Source organism: Notolabrus celidotus, chromosome 10 (assembly GCF_009762535.1).
Source record: "Notolabrus celidotus isolate fNotCel1 chromosome 10, fNotCel1.pri, whole genome shotgun sequence".
In the NCBI taxonomy this organism is placed as follows: domain Eukaryota; kingdom Metazoa; phylum Chordata; class Actinopteri; order Labriformes; family Labridae; genus Notolabrus; species Notolabrus celidotus.
In genome coordinates, this window is record NC_048281.1 from 2,511,438 (window position 1) to 2,527,211 (window position 15,774).

At 41.0% G+C, this 15,774-nt stretch overlaps 1 protein-coding gene across 6 annotated transcripts in view; it reads right to left on the bottom strand.

Annotated features, from left to right (window-relative positions):
• Positions 1 to 15,774, bottom strand: part of adarb1b (adenosine deaminase RNA specific B1b) — a 197,386-nt gene that overhangs the window by 58,719 nt on the left and 122,893 nt on the right. For 5 of the 6 annotated variants that reach the window (XM_034694485.1, XM_034694486.1, XM_034694483.1 and 2 more), the window contains one exon: positions 5,362 to 5,397. Coding sequence is in view for 1 of the 6 variants with exons in the window: in XM_034694481.1 (XP_034550372.1) it covers positions 4,316 to 4,415 (100 nt within the window). In the remaining 5 variants the exon portion in view is untranslated. Of the gene's footprint in view, positions 1 to 4,315; positions 4,635 to 5,361; positions 5,398 to 15,774 lie in introns of those variants that run through there. The other variant, XM_034694481.1, reaches the window with a different exon arrangement.

A 15,774-nucleotide genomic window follows, 5' to 3' on the forward strand; every position in this document is an offset into this window, starting at 1 on the left:
ATTTAGTTCCATCAACTCTGAGTTCTATAAACAGCAAACCGTGCATGTGCAAGATAAATGATCAATTATCAATATTTCCAAGGAGGCTTGTCTTCTGCAGCAAACCTGCAAACCTATGGTCCAAATATGTGAATTGATGTGCTGCAGGTCTATTAGATTTCTCAGCATGTTGACAACATGATGGATTGGCATCTAGCTGACTCTCCGGCAAGTTTGGCTGCACCTGTTTTGGCAGGAGAATCCCACTTCATCCTTCTCATTAGTTTAACAGTCAGGCAGCGTTGCATAATAATTCCCAGCACAGCTCCATCAGCCTCCAACCTGGTCTGATCAGCCGGGATAATTAAAAACACCTGTGCTGCTGAGCCGGGCTCTAGTACAGTCCGCATTTGGTGATCATTTCCTTTCCTGTGCATCGCGTCATTTACAGTCCAATGAACAACATGAGAGCTGACCATGTGTTTAGATCACAAGTGGAGGGAAATGTCAGCAAACAAGCTATGTCCTTTTTTTGTTCTTTACATCCATCAAGTAGCACCCATTTATCATTTTCTGGTGAGTCTTAGTTTGACTGTAAATAGTAAGACAGAGGCTTCACTCTGGTTTATTTCAGGTGTCTGACCAAGAAAAAGAAACCAATTTACTTGTGATTTCCTTACAAATAACTGCTGTTAAGTTTGTAGAAATAACAGCATCAATATAAACTTTGTTCAAAATAAGCCCTTCAGGGTGAGACAAGACCCCTCCGCTTCGCATCTGGGTCTTGTCTTACCCTGTCAGGATTCTTTTTCCCATAACAACCTGCTAACCACACATTATCCCTTACATGTTTGATAGGGGGATATTAGTCTACTAAATAAGGGGTTTTAAATAGAGGATGAAACCATGTTCCTTTTGCTATGATAATTCAAGTGGAAAGAGCTGTGGTGTAATATAAGGGATTCTGTACTGGGAGCATCATTTGATAGAGAATAATACTGAGCTACGCTTTTCCTAAGAATCTTGAATTAAAGTATTATAACATAGTATGGAAACATGCTCCCCTTAATCTCACAGTACACCTACCCCCCTTTTTTAATCAAAAACTTTAATAAAAAAAAACAAAATGATGCCTGTGCTGTCGATTCCTGCTTCAGTCACATTTTTCAACAAAGCAGCACAACTCCACAGAACACCCGGTGTCATTCCAGTGAGCTGCACATGACTTGCTTTTGCTCTCCATACAGACTTTCTCTCCTTCATATACCAAAGCCTGCTGATCTGTGTTTGGTCACAACAGACTACAAATAAAATCTAGAGCACTTCAAAAACTGAAATCCAGACTTTCTCCTACAGATTATATAATTGTGTGCAAAACTTGAGAGATTATAGAATAACTGATGGATTGAAATGTCCTGTTTTTAAAAACTGAAGTGAATAGCCAAATCAGAGCATCATTTTTGCAACCATAGAGGTGTGTTAGTCCCAATATCTAGATAACTGGTGTAGGCTTTACTGTTAATATAAACATACCGACAGTGTCCAAGGCTACGCTAAGAACAAGTCATCAGTGGCTAACGGTTGACCCTGCATGGCTCTGCATCAACACGTTGAAGTGTCCTTGTGGAGGACACTAATCTACACTTGATGGAGCATAAAGTCCAGTGGAGCTTTGCTGACTCTGCTCTCACACACATGGAAACAGAGACAAGAGGTTTTCTGAGTCAGTGTCACATTATTCCACTGATGATTGTCTTAAGTATGTGACCTCATCCTCACAGCTAGCCTTCACCGCTAACCCACTGGCCACTAAAGCTAAAGTACTAAGCAACTTATCAGGAGGCTTCCAGCGCGCGGTATTAAAGCTGTCTGCAAAAGCGAGCGGAGCAACACCGGCGCAAAGTCCCGCTTAGTCATCGCTTCTCTCAGTACGGTTAAAAAAGTGCCACTTTCATTTCCCTGGTGATAAGGGAGAGTGAAAAGGCCGGAAACAGACCTGTGTAATGCTGATGGACGTAGTCAGTCTGTGAGTGAGCCGGGCTCAAAATGCAGCGTCAGCACTGCTGGATTTACTTGGATGAATAGACTCGCTTCCACGAGGTGGGTGGAAAGGGAGTGTGGAGGGCAATGGGTGCTGGGTGTCAAAGCAAGTGGCTGAGACATGGCTAATACTGCCAGTGAGCTGAGGCCACCTAAGTAATTACTACCTTTGCTGTTAGGCTAATCCCCAGAGCAGAGCAGCAAAGTCAGGAGAGAAAAGCTTAAAGCCTCTGTGGGGCTCCCGTCACCCGACTTCAATTACACCTAGACACGGACCTGTCCCGCTCAGAGAGGAGGGGAGAGGGTGAGGGGGCAAAGAAGAGACTGTCACATCTAGGAGTTTATTCTAAGTGGATAAATTATTATGTCTTTAAAAAATAAACAAACAAAAATAAATCCTAGATGAAGTTAAAGACGGCAAACGAAAGCACAAAAATGTATCTTTAACCAAAACTTGAATCTAATATTTAACTGTTACATAGTTTTAAATATTTTATGATCAGATTCTTAAATCTTAGAACTTTTTTTTTCAACACTTCTCCCCCCCCCCAAATGAAAGAATGGAAATACATGGCTGAAATATTTACGAGAGGGATCACGTAATTACAAAACAGAAGCCAGATCATCTCCTCACTCTTAAGCTGTGATTTTACAAAAACATCCAAAGCAGGGTACCCACTCTTTTCCAAAGATCATTTTCCAGGACATTTTCAGTGATGATCAAGCTGGTATGACAGTCTAGGTGTAGTTCCTAATTTAGTTCCTAAATAGTCTAACATGTTCCTCTCTGTGGAAGTCTACATTGAAAGATGTTCAGTCTATGGCTATCTATGAAATCATCTCTTACATGCTTAAAATTGATGGCAAATTGATTATAGAATAATGCATCCACAGATGTACAGCACTTCATGTGAAAAAAGTCTCAGACCGGTCTGTGTCACTGTCTTTTCCAGCACAGCGTGCGCTCAGCTTTCAATGAACGGGGATGTGTTCTTTAAATCGTGTCAGGTCGCACGCAGTCATGTTGGTGTGTCTTCCAGGACATTTTACTTTTCACCCATTTCCAGGTGTTTTCCAGTCCTGGAAAACTGGTCAACTGTTTTCCAGGTTTTCCAGGACGTGTGGGAACCCTGAAAAGGCTTGACTCCAGTCAATCTCTCCATCTCTCATCAGTGAGACTAAAATATATCTTAAAAACGACACAAATCTTTTTCCTGTTGGTGTATATTTTGTTTAAAGCCCCCATGAGGAACTTTTGGTTTGTGTCAGTTTTGGTTTATCATACAGCCATATTGTCATGTACATGTCTTGGTAGTGTCTTTAAATCTTCAAATGTAACACTTAATGAGAAACATTGCTGTGTAAAAAGTAAAACAACACAAATGTTACTTTCTTCTGCATGCTGCAAGTATCTTGTCCCACACCTGACCCCATGTAGTGGTTACAAATATTAAATATAACTTGATAAAAAGACTCGGGCTTGTTGCTGGTCTGGTTTGTTTTTTGAAGCTCATAAAACTGCATCAATATGCATTTCAGTCAGTTTCATCACCAGATAAAAACTCCTCACAGTTAACACTAAATGTTCATAAAATTAACAGTAACACAGGTTTCTATTTTATATATAAAAAAACAGTATAGGTTAATGAATGTAATGTGTGTGGAAATGACAATGATACTGTCAATTATTAAGGGATTTGTCTATCAAGTAAGGGAATATCTTTTCAAACACATTAATAAGCTCTCTATTTAACATTTTCTTTTGATTTGACATTTTTAAAGTAAAATGCTGAGATAAAAGACATTTTCTATGACTCACAAACATTAACTGAATGCTTTTAATTAAAATATAACTTTGAATCCATTTCTTATATTTATTTTAAGGTCAGTGATTGTCTGACTATGATATGACATCTGTAACTACAGTAAGAATTGAATAGGAGAAGAATTTTGACTAGAAATAGAAACAGCTTCAAATGCATCTGTACTTTTTTGATGTAAACAAACTACAAATAAAATAAACTTCAGCATTTGAGTGCTCTGAAGTTGAATGGTAAAGTACTGCAGAGTTCTCTGACCAACAAAGTGAACAGTTTGAAGAAGCTGCCTCTGTGTTTGCACAGAGAAACACAAGCACATCCCACAGGAGTCTGTTGACGCAATTTACAACTTCAAACTTGACACACATAACAACAAGTGCACAGCTCTCCTCTCTTCCTGGAGTAAAAGCAAAACACAGTCTACAAGAAGCCGGTCCAGCATCACTCTGCGTCTGAGCTGCTGCTGTCAGGGTTACCTTTGCGCTCGGAGCGTTTCTTGCGCCTCCTCTTGAACCTGCGTCGGATCAGGCAGAAGTAAGAGCCCAGATTCTGCACGCCGTTGGTAAGCAGGGCCATGGCTCGGTCAGCACTTCTACTGCTTTGAAATCACCTACAAAGCTCTCTATCAGCACTACTCAAACTTCAGCTGCTGGGATCTAACTGTGAGACCACATGCACATGGTCCACCTGCCCTTCACCTCTCACATCCAGCGCTCTCACACCTGCTGTAAAGCTAATGATATTCAGAATGCCTCACTCCAGACACCTGCAGTGTTTCCTTGTTTCTACTTCTGTCCTTTCCTTACATCCGAACTCTCTCTCCCTCCCTCCTACTCCTCCTCCTCTCGCTGTTTCTCTTCTGTTGACTCCATCTCTGCCCTATCAGTAGTCGGGGAGGAGAGGCGATGGAATAGAGTGTGAAAAAGGAGGAGGGGACTCGAAGAGGAGGGAGACTTCTGTTTTCATTTGTGAATAAACGCAGAATTAGAGGAGAGTTTAAATGTCCCCGATGATAACAAAAAAAACACTCACAACTCTGACCATGAGGGAAAACATGAATGTAAGATAAATATAACTCAACAACATGTTTACACACCCACTCCTTCAGACACATTCAGTCCTGCTATGAAAGAAAAATAAACTTGCAACATAAAAATCAGAGTTAATGTGCCCTTTTTTTAAAATAACTACATTTGTTGAGCTTGTATCTCCTCTGAACTCACGCAGAGCGTTCAGACGAGAGGCCCTTTAGAAAGAAGCACTCTGCCTTCCTCTGGTGGACGTCTTTTGTAATTACATCTGGGATGGTACCAAATCTAAAGCCGCAGAGAGCTCACTGAGGTTTCAAGCTACATTGACTCTGGTTGATTGATGGTTGTAATTTAAAGCAAAGTTATTCTTGGTTTGCAAATAGTCTTGGTTTGCAAATAGTCTAAGTTAGGCAACAAAAAAGAAAGGAAAAAAAAAATCCAAGTGTGACTAAAAACAACAGAAACAGAGAAGTAGAGAAGAAAACACTCACCTTTGGCTCTGTGGTGATGTCTCTGCTTTTAAAAGCCTGTTGAAGACAAAGAAAAGAAAAAGTGTTCCAGGTTAGAAAACAGCAGAGATGTAGGGCGACTGCACGTCTGTCGTCAAAGATCTGGATTACTGACAGTGAAAGTGTTTGAAGGCGAGGGTGCAACCAACTCACAGGTAGTTGCAGAGGGTAAGTAAAGCTACACACACTCTAAACTCATGCTCCATTAGCGGTGATTGCAGCTTTCCACATCAGCAAACCTTCTGCAACACACCGGCTGAACTGTTGAGAAAACTGTTGTTTCTGTTCGCTCTCACAGTGCTTGAAGAAGTGGAATGCACATGTTTCCACTCAGTAAGACAAGATCGACTCATTTATATGATTATCAGGTCATTTCTTTAAGTGATTCATTGCAAAATTACCCGAGACCTTCAGTTATTCACTTCAAGCATTGAATCTGGCAGACAAACAGCCGTTACTCAGGAATGTGACAGAACACTGATTTTGAGCTTTTTCAAAATAACAAATATATGAGGATCATGAGATCAAAGGGGGGAAACTGTCTGAAATCAAGAAAGCTCTGTTGATGTCAGCATACTGTCATTTATTAAACTCTCCCCAGTTTGTAAATAATGATTAGAATTATTGAAAACTTTTCATCAATAATCTATTTGGCAAAGTCCATGTACACCACAGACTGCATCTTGAAATGGACACCATAATATAAGTGAACACTGACTGTGAAAATATTCCCCCTACTGACAGTTCATAAAACCCGCCTCTCCCACGTTAACAGATGGAACATGGGTCAGAGTATAACATTCAAATACACATCAAATACTTATTTCACAAGCATGGTTTCTGTCATCATAGTTACTTCTTATTATGCAGATTGATGTCCAACTTTAAGTTTGAATTATTTATTTTAACTTGAAAAAGATGATTGACTGCCAGCCCAGTTGAGAAACATGGACTCCTGGGCTCCCTGATGACTGATCAATGAATCAATCATTTCTAAATGTAAAGATTATTTTGGGCTTTTCATTCCTTTTTTCAGTGGACAGGACAGAAGATGAGAGTACAGATCAGGTTAAAGAGAGGGGGAATGATGTGTGGCAGATGGCCGTGGATGGAGCTGCTGCTCTGAGGACTGTAACATCTGTATGAGACACAATTTAACTACTGAGCTTCGATCTTATTTATTCATCCCAGCTTACAAGAAAATCTGCTCCATGACATTCAACATCTTTGGCAGGTTTAGTCTGCACTATCTCTAATATTTACAGAAACCAAACTAAATACGTGATGATGGTTTCTAGGACTAATGTTATGTTTGTAACTATCATCCTGCTGCTCTGTGTCCTCCTGTATTCTGGTCTGTAGGAAAAGAACAGACAAGGCGACCACAGGATTTTTAATGCATCAAACACTGTTGATGTTCTTGGCAGGCCGAGTCTGTCACTTCTTCAAGTTTTCAGGGATTTATAAACACACCAAAGTTTTTGTTTTACTCTCTGAACTTGGGTCATCTTCTAACAACTGACTGACTCACAGCTGACTCAAATATTGAGCTCTGGAAACATTGGTGCAGGATAGAAGAAATCTAATTATCTTCAATGAGGAAACACTGGAGTGTGATGTCTTCAAATACATCTGTGCCAGTCTGTTGTTGACAGCAAGGCTACTTTTTTTTTCCTGTCACTTCATTATATTTTCTGGCCTTCACTTTCTTCTCCTACTTTCTTAAATGTTTTCTTTTTACTTGATCAGTTTGCTTTGGACAAAAGAATATAGGCTCACAATGCATGTTAGGGTGCCCTCTACTGGGCATGCTCCACAAAGTGTTTTCACCAGTCAACAGAGCCCCTTTTTTTGAGGATCAAACAAATGTGAAAACTAAACAATGTATTTATAAAGTATAGGAACTAAAAGGCCTGATGGTTCACATCCTAAAGAACAACTCAGTAAATAGTTTACTTATTTATTATAATGTACTGTTTATTTTTATGGTGTTAAATATGTAACTCTACATGCAGCTAACGAAGATCACCAATGTGACAAACATTACTTTATTAATAGATATATTGAACTCCATGATTTCTAGATCTTGGATCCTGACTTTAGTTCATGAACTCTCCATAAAACAAGAAAAAAGGCCAGAAAAAAATGATGCAAAGTTCCCCAGATCCCTCCCTAAAAATATGTAAATAGAGTAAATCTAACAGAGAAAGACATCGTTGAGCTACAGAACCTGTCTGGTAAATTCAGCCATGTGGGAATAACAATGGTGGTAAAAAAAGAGACTAGAGACAAAATAGAGCTTGGAAAAAGAGTAGAGGAAGTAGGGAGTGAAGATGTAGAGATAAAGCTAAAGCCTTCAGTATGAATGTATGAAAGAGAAAGTAAAGCAGGCCAGAGGCGGGAAGAGAAGACGGAAAGATGAAGTGGGTTGTAGTGAGGAAAGGTAAGATGAGGTGAGGAGTGAAGCCAAAAGAAGAAATGTCCATGTTAAAAAACTGAAGAGCGGTCGAGATGTAGAAGTAAGATGTCTAACCCCCGCAGGGTTACTTCAGGTCAACGAGGCCAGCTTCATTGCTGACCAACTCCACCACAGCTCTCCTCTCGCTGCCTGGCATGTGATGTTCTTTAAAAGAAACTGAGAGGTTTCTGAGTAGAGGTCGGCCAATTAGGCACATGAAGTTAAACTGAGCAGAGAGAAAGGAAGAGACAGAACCGAGAGAGAGAAATGATTGACCACAGAGAACAAAATATAGGAAGAAGGCAGAGCGTGCTGGCCTAAGGGTCGGGGATAAGAGCTGTGGGGCGGAGAAGTCAGCGGGGAGAGGGGATGATGAATGTAAATATACCCCAGACGCAGATTCATTCATGCTTCTGTGTACAAGCCAACGATAACTGAGGCCGGCCAAGTCTGCACCACAACTGCTTTGGCTGTCCGACTGTGTTTTTGTTTTGCTTTGTTTCCTGAAAGGGAGACAAGTCAGTCCGTTTCCCTCAGTATTATAATTTATAGGGACTGTGCAAAGGCTGCAGACATGGGAGAATGGACCCACAGAGGAACATGTCGTTCCACAGGGAGCGAGTTCACCCACTGTTCCCCCTCTTTCTCTTGGCATTTTCAACACATACCGAACAGACAAGAGGAAAGAGGTTGTTTCCAGACTCTGAATAACAACTCAACTCCTGGTGGCCTTTGCAGCGCTCTGACAGAGACACACAACCATTGACAAAAACAACCTCTTAAAGTGTCTCGCAGGCGAGCGATCCAGGCTACTGTGGGGAGCCTATCTGTTGGTCCATGTGGTGAAAGTACTCACAGTCAACCCAACCAAAAGCACAAAGCTCTAAAAATAGACTGGTGGAGAGCTTTTTTTTTTATGGCTTTTCTGAAGCCGCTCATCTGAATTTAAAAGCCAGTTGCAGTGATGCAGAATTTTAAGAGCTCCGTATTAGCTAATGAGCTATGATTTAATCATGACTCACTGAAGCGGCTTTGGAGATGTTTCTGAAAACAAATATTGGAAAATAAAGGAATTACACTGTAATAAAGGAGTAAAAGCAAACACAAGCAGGAAGGGGGGGCTTTAAAGGAATCACACGTCAAATCTGCAGCATCATTAGAGTGAAATGTTGACATTCCTCTTTAAACAAAGAGGTAACGAGAGCCTCCAGCTACACCAAAATATGCTCATTAGTATTTATAAGGAATCCTCATTAAAACTGGGAAGCACAAACTTAAAAAAGGATCCATCTAACAAGCTTTTTGATGAAAGGGAAACAGAATAACAAGCTGACGAAGTGACGAACATCTGGGGAAGAAAGGATCCGAAAACTCTTTTCTAGAGTCTTCTGTGACACACTGAAGTACTTATCTGGAGTTACTTTGGAGAACCCACTAAAAATTTGAAGCTGGGGTTGGTAGTCAGATTCAGATCCACTTTTTGTTATACTGGTTAAAATGATCTTTATGTCCCGATGGTAATTAATACATAATGTGTTCTTAAAAAAGAGGTAAAAAAAGCTGCTATCTACAGCCGGAGTAAACCTGGGAAAACATCAACCAATCCCTGCCATCAGGAGACAAATGATGAAACCAATCAAAATTTTGGAGGAGCTCCGAGGGGAGGGGGGGAGGGGTTAGACAGAGTCCTGAGGAAATGCTACATTCAAATTCATGCTAGTCTTCCTTTTTTTCCCCTGAATACCTGAATATGAAGACAGATGAAATACGTCCGAGCAGTGGTGGAGTTTCATTGCCTTGTGAGGAAGTCACGTTCCTGAAGCAAGACTCACTACAACCTAAATTTGTGCAGTCAGTGTCTGGCAAGAGAGAGAGATTTTGTGTGAGAGATTAGTAGAGACAGAACGGGGGAGCCTTTGAGAGCTTTGGGGAGTGTGTGTAGTGTGTGTGTGTGTGTGTGTGTGTGTGTGTGTGTGTGTGGGTATGTGTGTGTGTGTGTGTGTGATGCTCTCTAAAAGGGTGTAATAGCTCCAGATCTCCGCTGAGGTCTCTGAAAGCTAGGGGGTGGATGGAGAGCAATACAAAGGCTTCAGTGAACTTGACAAGAGTGGTCCTATAAAAATAAAAGGAGAGGAACAAAAGTAAAGTTAGAAAATGGCCAAAAATAAGTCGGAGAGGTCTGTTATGAAAGAGAGGGGGGTTATGAAAGAGAGATGGAGAGTCAGTCGACTGCGCCTGATGAGAGAGGTGCGTGACTGTAAACCTCCACTCCCCGTCTTCAGCCAAAAACTAGGCCAATGGCTTGGTAACCACTAGCCAGACACATTCATCCACACATAAACACACACACACACAAAGAGAGGGTAGATGGGGTCCTGATCGCCATTAAACGCTACCCCCTCCCTCTGACCTAGCTTTCTCTCTCAGAGTCACACAGGGACACAAATTTAATTAACCCATCATTTAATTACATCTGAGAGTGATTGTACTGTGATTGATTTTGCGTGTCTATCTGTGTGTGCAAAAAAATCAAGGGAGCCAGAAGCTTGATCATCATGTAGTGTTTTTTCTCCATGGAACCTTGATGTCTGTGTGTTTTTGTTTTGCCTGCTTTAGTCCAGCAGAGGGCAGCACTGCTTCAAAGTACTCACACATTACGCAGCATGTATATATAGAGAGAGAGGGTGTCTGGTTTTCATTTGCTTGCATGAGTGAGACCAATTTTCAAGTATAGTGCTTTAACTGCTTACATATGTTCAGTTTCACCATCCTTAACCTGAGGGGAGGTCAAATCTGTAAATGGAAGCAAAATGCCAGTGTCTTCTTTTTAAAGCTCTCTCTATCTTTAAAGTACAAGCCCATTATAAGGATACACTGAATTCAGGAACCTATAATATGAGTAAAAAAGGCACAAGCCAGAGGAAGTACTGTCATAAATCAAGCAGTCTAATGACTCCAGATGATGAAAACAAGGTTTTCAGAGGCTGTCAGTAATATTTACAATATAAGGCTGAAACCATTTCTTTTTTGTCAGTATATATTCTATTAGACTGAATGAATGTGTAACAACCAAAGACTGTATACAACAGGGACACAGTCTCAGTGTCGTCAGAGGTAAAGAGGTGTTATGAAACCCTAAAATGGTGGCCCCCATGTTGGAAGTGATGACTCCAACAAACCTCCAACTACGGCTGGCCACACACTAGTGATGGGCAATGATTTTAGAATATTCTAATATTCGTTCACTTTGTAAAAATCGAAGAGTTACTTTGAATATTTTCTCATTTTAAAGTAACATTTTTCATTGTTTTTACCTGTGCCTGGTTGTAATACAGTATTCCCGCCAGACGGTGGCTACAGAGCATCTTAAAGCTGTTTGCTAACCGCATTAAGTAACAGAAGAAGAAGAATGCTAACTGCATTAAACAGCAAAAGAAGAAAACATTTACGACATACGCAGCATTTTCCTCCATTTTTGAATCTCACACTACTACACAGTATCTCCAGAGACTGAGCATGGCTGTAAAATGTAAACACACACACCATGCTGCATCACAGAAACACTGACATAAAGGTTGAGACAGACGCTGTCAGCGCCCGCTACTAGCAGCACCTCGTCCTGCTGCTGGTTAACGTGACTGCCACACAAGCAGGACATCAATGGAACACTTGTGTGTGTGTGTGTGTATGTTGGCTTGAATTGCCCATTCCTACCACACACTAGGCAATTTTAGGATCAATTTAGGGCCTGGTTTAGCCACCCCCAATGGTTTTTTGTGCGTGACCTGATTCGGAGCTTGTTAGAACTAGGGATGTACATTTTAAGTATTTTTCGTGATCGATTTTTGGAAATATTAACGATCAATTATCGATTAATTGATTAAAAAAAAAACAGTATTATTCTTACGTCAAAAACAAGGCCAAATACGTTGTTTTCTCCCTAAATTGTATTTTCTACAGCAACAAAAATGCATCTAACTGACGGTATTGAATACGGGTAACATGTTTGACACGCAGAATATCAACGATCAGGCTCATTAAAATATTCTATGCGGACATAGTCTTATAAAGTGAAGCTTGAGACTACTAACAGAAGATTACTTCAGACTCACAGTGTCCAGTTTTCTGTCTACTTGTTCTTATTGAGAGAAATAAACATGTGTATTTGATCAGGTGTCAGCCGGGAGCGCAACCGGGTCATCATCAGTCCAGCGACAGAAAAGCTCAGACGGCTCTGATGTTGCTGCTCTGCAAACATAGTGTACCTGAATTTCCCACCTGTCTGTTGCCTTCGTATCCAAAGGTTGAAATGTCCTGTTTAAAGTTGTCAACCTTTGTGTCCGTGTTGTTGTTGGCAGCAGTTTTGTATTGATCCTCTTTAAAAAGCGCTCATGGAGACCATGCTTTAAACTTAAAACACCTCCCTGATAGCTGAACCAAATATGAGACCACATGATGTTTGTTCCACGTGACGTAAAATTGAAAACAAAAATGTGTTTCGAGTAATTTCTTAACAATCAATTAATCGATAATCGATTAATTGTGGTCATACCTAGTTAGAATTGATCATTTGTCCAAATAATCTTCAAGTGTGTGGTGACAATACAAGGATTTTACTGCTCCCAGCCGAGGCGTAGCCTACTTTTACATGTCAGCAAACGTAAACACAGCTGTAACTTGAGCTAAGTGCAAGAAAACACTGAGAAAAGAAGTAGAAACTGAATGAGGCCAATTTATTTAACATGGCTAATCACAGGATCAGAGTCTGCTGGTTTAAAAATGTTGAATTGGTTTGCGAAGTATGGCTAACATTAGCAGAGCTAGCAACACCAGTCTTCAGTCCTCGCAGGTTAACGTCCACATGCATGTGCTGGTTATGCATTGCTCCAGTAGAATGGTTTTATGTCAGTTTAAACACACATAGCCAACATACAACTTTATCCCCATTTCTACTTAGATACAAATAATGCCAAACAGCACCCCGCTATGAAATGCTATCAATCATCTGTGCTTGTTTACATCTGTTAGAGGCTGCCGGCTATGCCTCAGCTCACACACAACTCATCCCATGTCTACATATTAAAGATATCTGTTAACCAACTCGTGGTTCTGGTGCTGACTAGCTAAAGATGTAAGGTAAATTGACTAGAGTGGTTAAGACAGCTAGCAAGATAAGATTAAAGAACAACCACAGGTTCCACTCAGTGATAGAGATGAACAGATTAGTAGGAAGAAGGCCGTGAACGTCATAGGTGATCCGTCCCATCCTTTGCACTAACATTTTGAACTGCTCCCATCAGGTCGGCGTTTTAGACTGCCACTAGCCACAAAGAATGTTTACAAGAACTCTTTTGTTCCAAGAGCAATTCAATTATTAAATTCTTAGATTGCAAAATCAAACCTAACTTTTTAATTTTAGGATGCTCTTAAAATAACAAACTGTAGCATCCCCCCCGTTACAGGGGCTTTCCTAATTTTTATGACCTCAATTGTAGGATGTATATACATGTATGTGTGTACTGTATGTATGTGCATGCAGTGGTGGTTCTACACCAATTTTACTGGGGGGGGGGCTGGGGCCAAGGGTGTTGTCAGAGGGACACATTCAACCCTGACAAAAGAGACTGAGAAGGGCGAGGACCGGCTGAGAGCAAACTGGCAAAACATCAATGCATCCCTATATACTAGACATATATACTACTGTGTACTAGATCAACATGCAGACTGACAGCAGCTGTTTGGCTGTTTACACTCAACATGATTCCCTTAGCGCTCTAAGGGACTGGAACCAAGTGTCACACGCATGTGTTCTGCCTGTAACATCGGCCCGATACCAATGCTTTTTTATTGTATAATATTTGTTTGGTGAGGAGGGGGGGCAACAGGGAGGTCCAGGTTCAGTTTTACAGGGGCACTGGCCCCTGTTGGCCGCTGCCCAGAACCGCCACTGTGTACATGTGTCTATGTGCATGCGTATATGTATATAGGTATATACAGTATATATATATGTGTGTGTCTTTATGCATGTGTATGTGTATATATATGTACATTGTTGTGGAAGTTTTTGCCGTTACTTCCCGTTACTGGTGAATAATGAAATAGAGACTTCTGCCGGCCGACAAGGTTTTATTTTCCTTGCAAGGAAAAGTCAGTCAACACCCGAGCGGTTGGAATGAAGAAAGACCTCAAACATGGGGAAAGCTTGAACATTCATACCTGAGGACCGCCCCCTAAGGTGTGTTTCACACCCTTTCACACCCTTTGTCTGTTGTAGGTATCTGCACCAGGATGGGATTGTGTATTCATCAAGGAGGTTTCAGGGTCTAGACGTCACAATTTAAAACACAATGGGACCTGGTGTCTTGATGAGGGGTCAAGAGATGGGGCGTCTCGGGCAGTTGACCACAAAGGAACTGATTTTACCATTACAATATATATGTTTTGTATTTTTATATTCCATATTTTATATTGGCTCCTTTAAGGAATTCTGCTGGCCATCCCCGTATAGGAAGAACCCCAAGCACTCTCTCTGTTCTTGTCTACAAATGTTGTATTGTCTGTTTGTCTGTGGGAAGCCGAAGGCAATTTTCCACATTGTGGACAAATAAAGTTCTAATCTAATCTAATCTAATCTTAATCTTAGATTTTACTAAATGGAAAGACAGCAACCATGTCCACCATTTCCACATTGGCTTCATTTTTCAGCACAGCAGCTTGGTAACAACAGTCAGAGTTTAAGGGAAATGTTATTTCTACTGTAGTTATTCTAAGGCATGTGCCGTTATTCCCAGCAGGCTTTCAATATTTCCCCTCTCCTGCTTCTCTGTATTCAGATCCATGTTCCATGCACCAGTTCAAGGGAAAAAATCTGTCATGCTGAACTGAAATATCCTGAGCAGTTCATGTTAGACTGCATATTTCAGTGCAGTAAGCATTTAGGTGACGGGCAGAATTCCCAATGCAGGGGATTAGAAGTGGGTATAAATTCTGAGTCCTATTTACGACAGTACAGAGCTCTAAGGGTTTTTTGTTGTCAATGCCATTTTGGTTGCATTAAGTGTAAGGAGTGGAACGGGGTCAAAATGCACTGCTTTGTTAAACCTGCAAATGATGAAATAAAAAGACTGAGATTAAAGAAAGCTGGGCTCTAACCATGACAGAGATGGTTCTGCCCCCCAACACATATTAGTTCAAGAGAGACTAAGTTAGAGCTCCAGTGAGGAGTCTTTTGCTGATTATGGAACAGGCTTAAATACTGATGCCCATATGTGATCTACAAAAGCAAAAGGCACCATCAGCAACAAGATTGACGTTGCCCATAGGGGACACCAAAGTCGACACAAACCAAAAATTCCACACAGGAGCTGCCCCTTGCTAGTGTTCTGTGCAATGTATTTGTGCACATACTCAGCATGATAATATAGGTATGTGTTTTCATCTATATGGTTTACATATTCTCTCACAAAGCACGGTGGAAATACTACTTATTCCAAGGTTTACAAGTGGGCGATAGCTGACACCTGGAAAACCTTAAGTCTGGGGCAGCCTGAACTCAAACACATTGAGCTGAGTGGGAAGCCAGTGAGGTATTAAGCCAGTGAGGTATTCTGTGTTTGGCAAAGCAATAAAACAATATATGAATGTTTGGTGGCAATACAAAAGAGGGACTGATCAGCAGGGGTCCTTGTAAACCTTCATGTTTTTTATGCCCTGCTGACAGAGCCCCTTTCTGGCAGGTGACGAAGCAGCTTGGGGCTCCACGTGCATCAGATCAGCCACATGGCCTCTGAGCCATTACCACTAGTGTGAGTTCACAGCAGCGCTCAAAATCACAGGAAAGAGCTGTTTTTAATTTGTGAAGAATTCAGCTGAAAACAGGAAGGACAAATATACTAAATGGAATGTACAAGGTTTGACCGCTTAATTGCGAGCCCAAG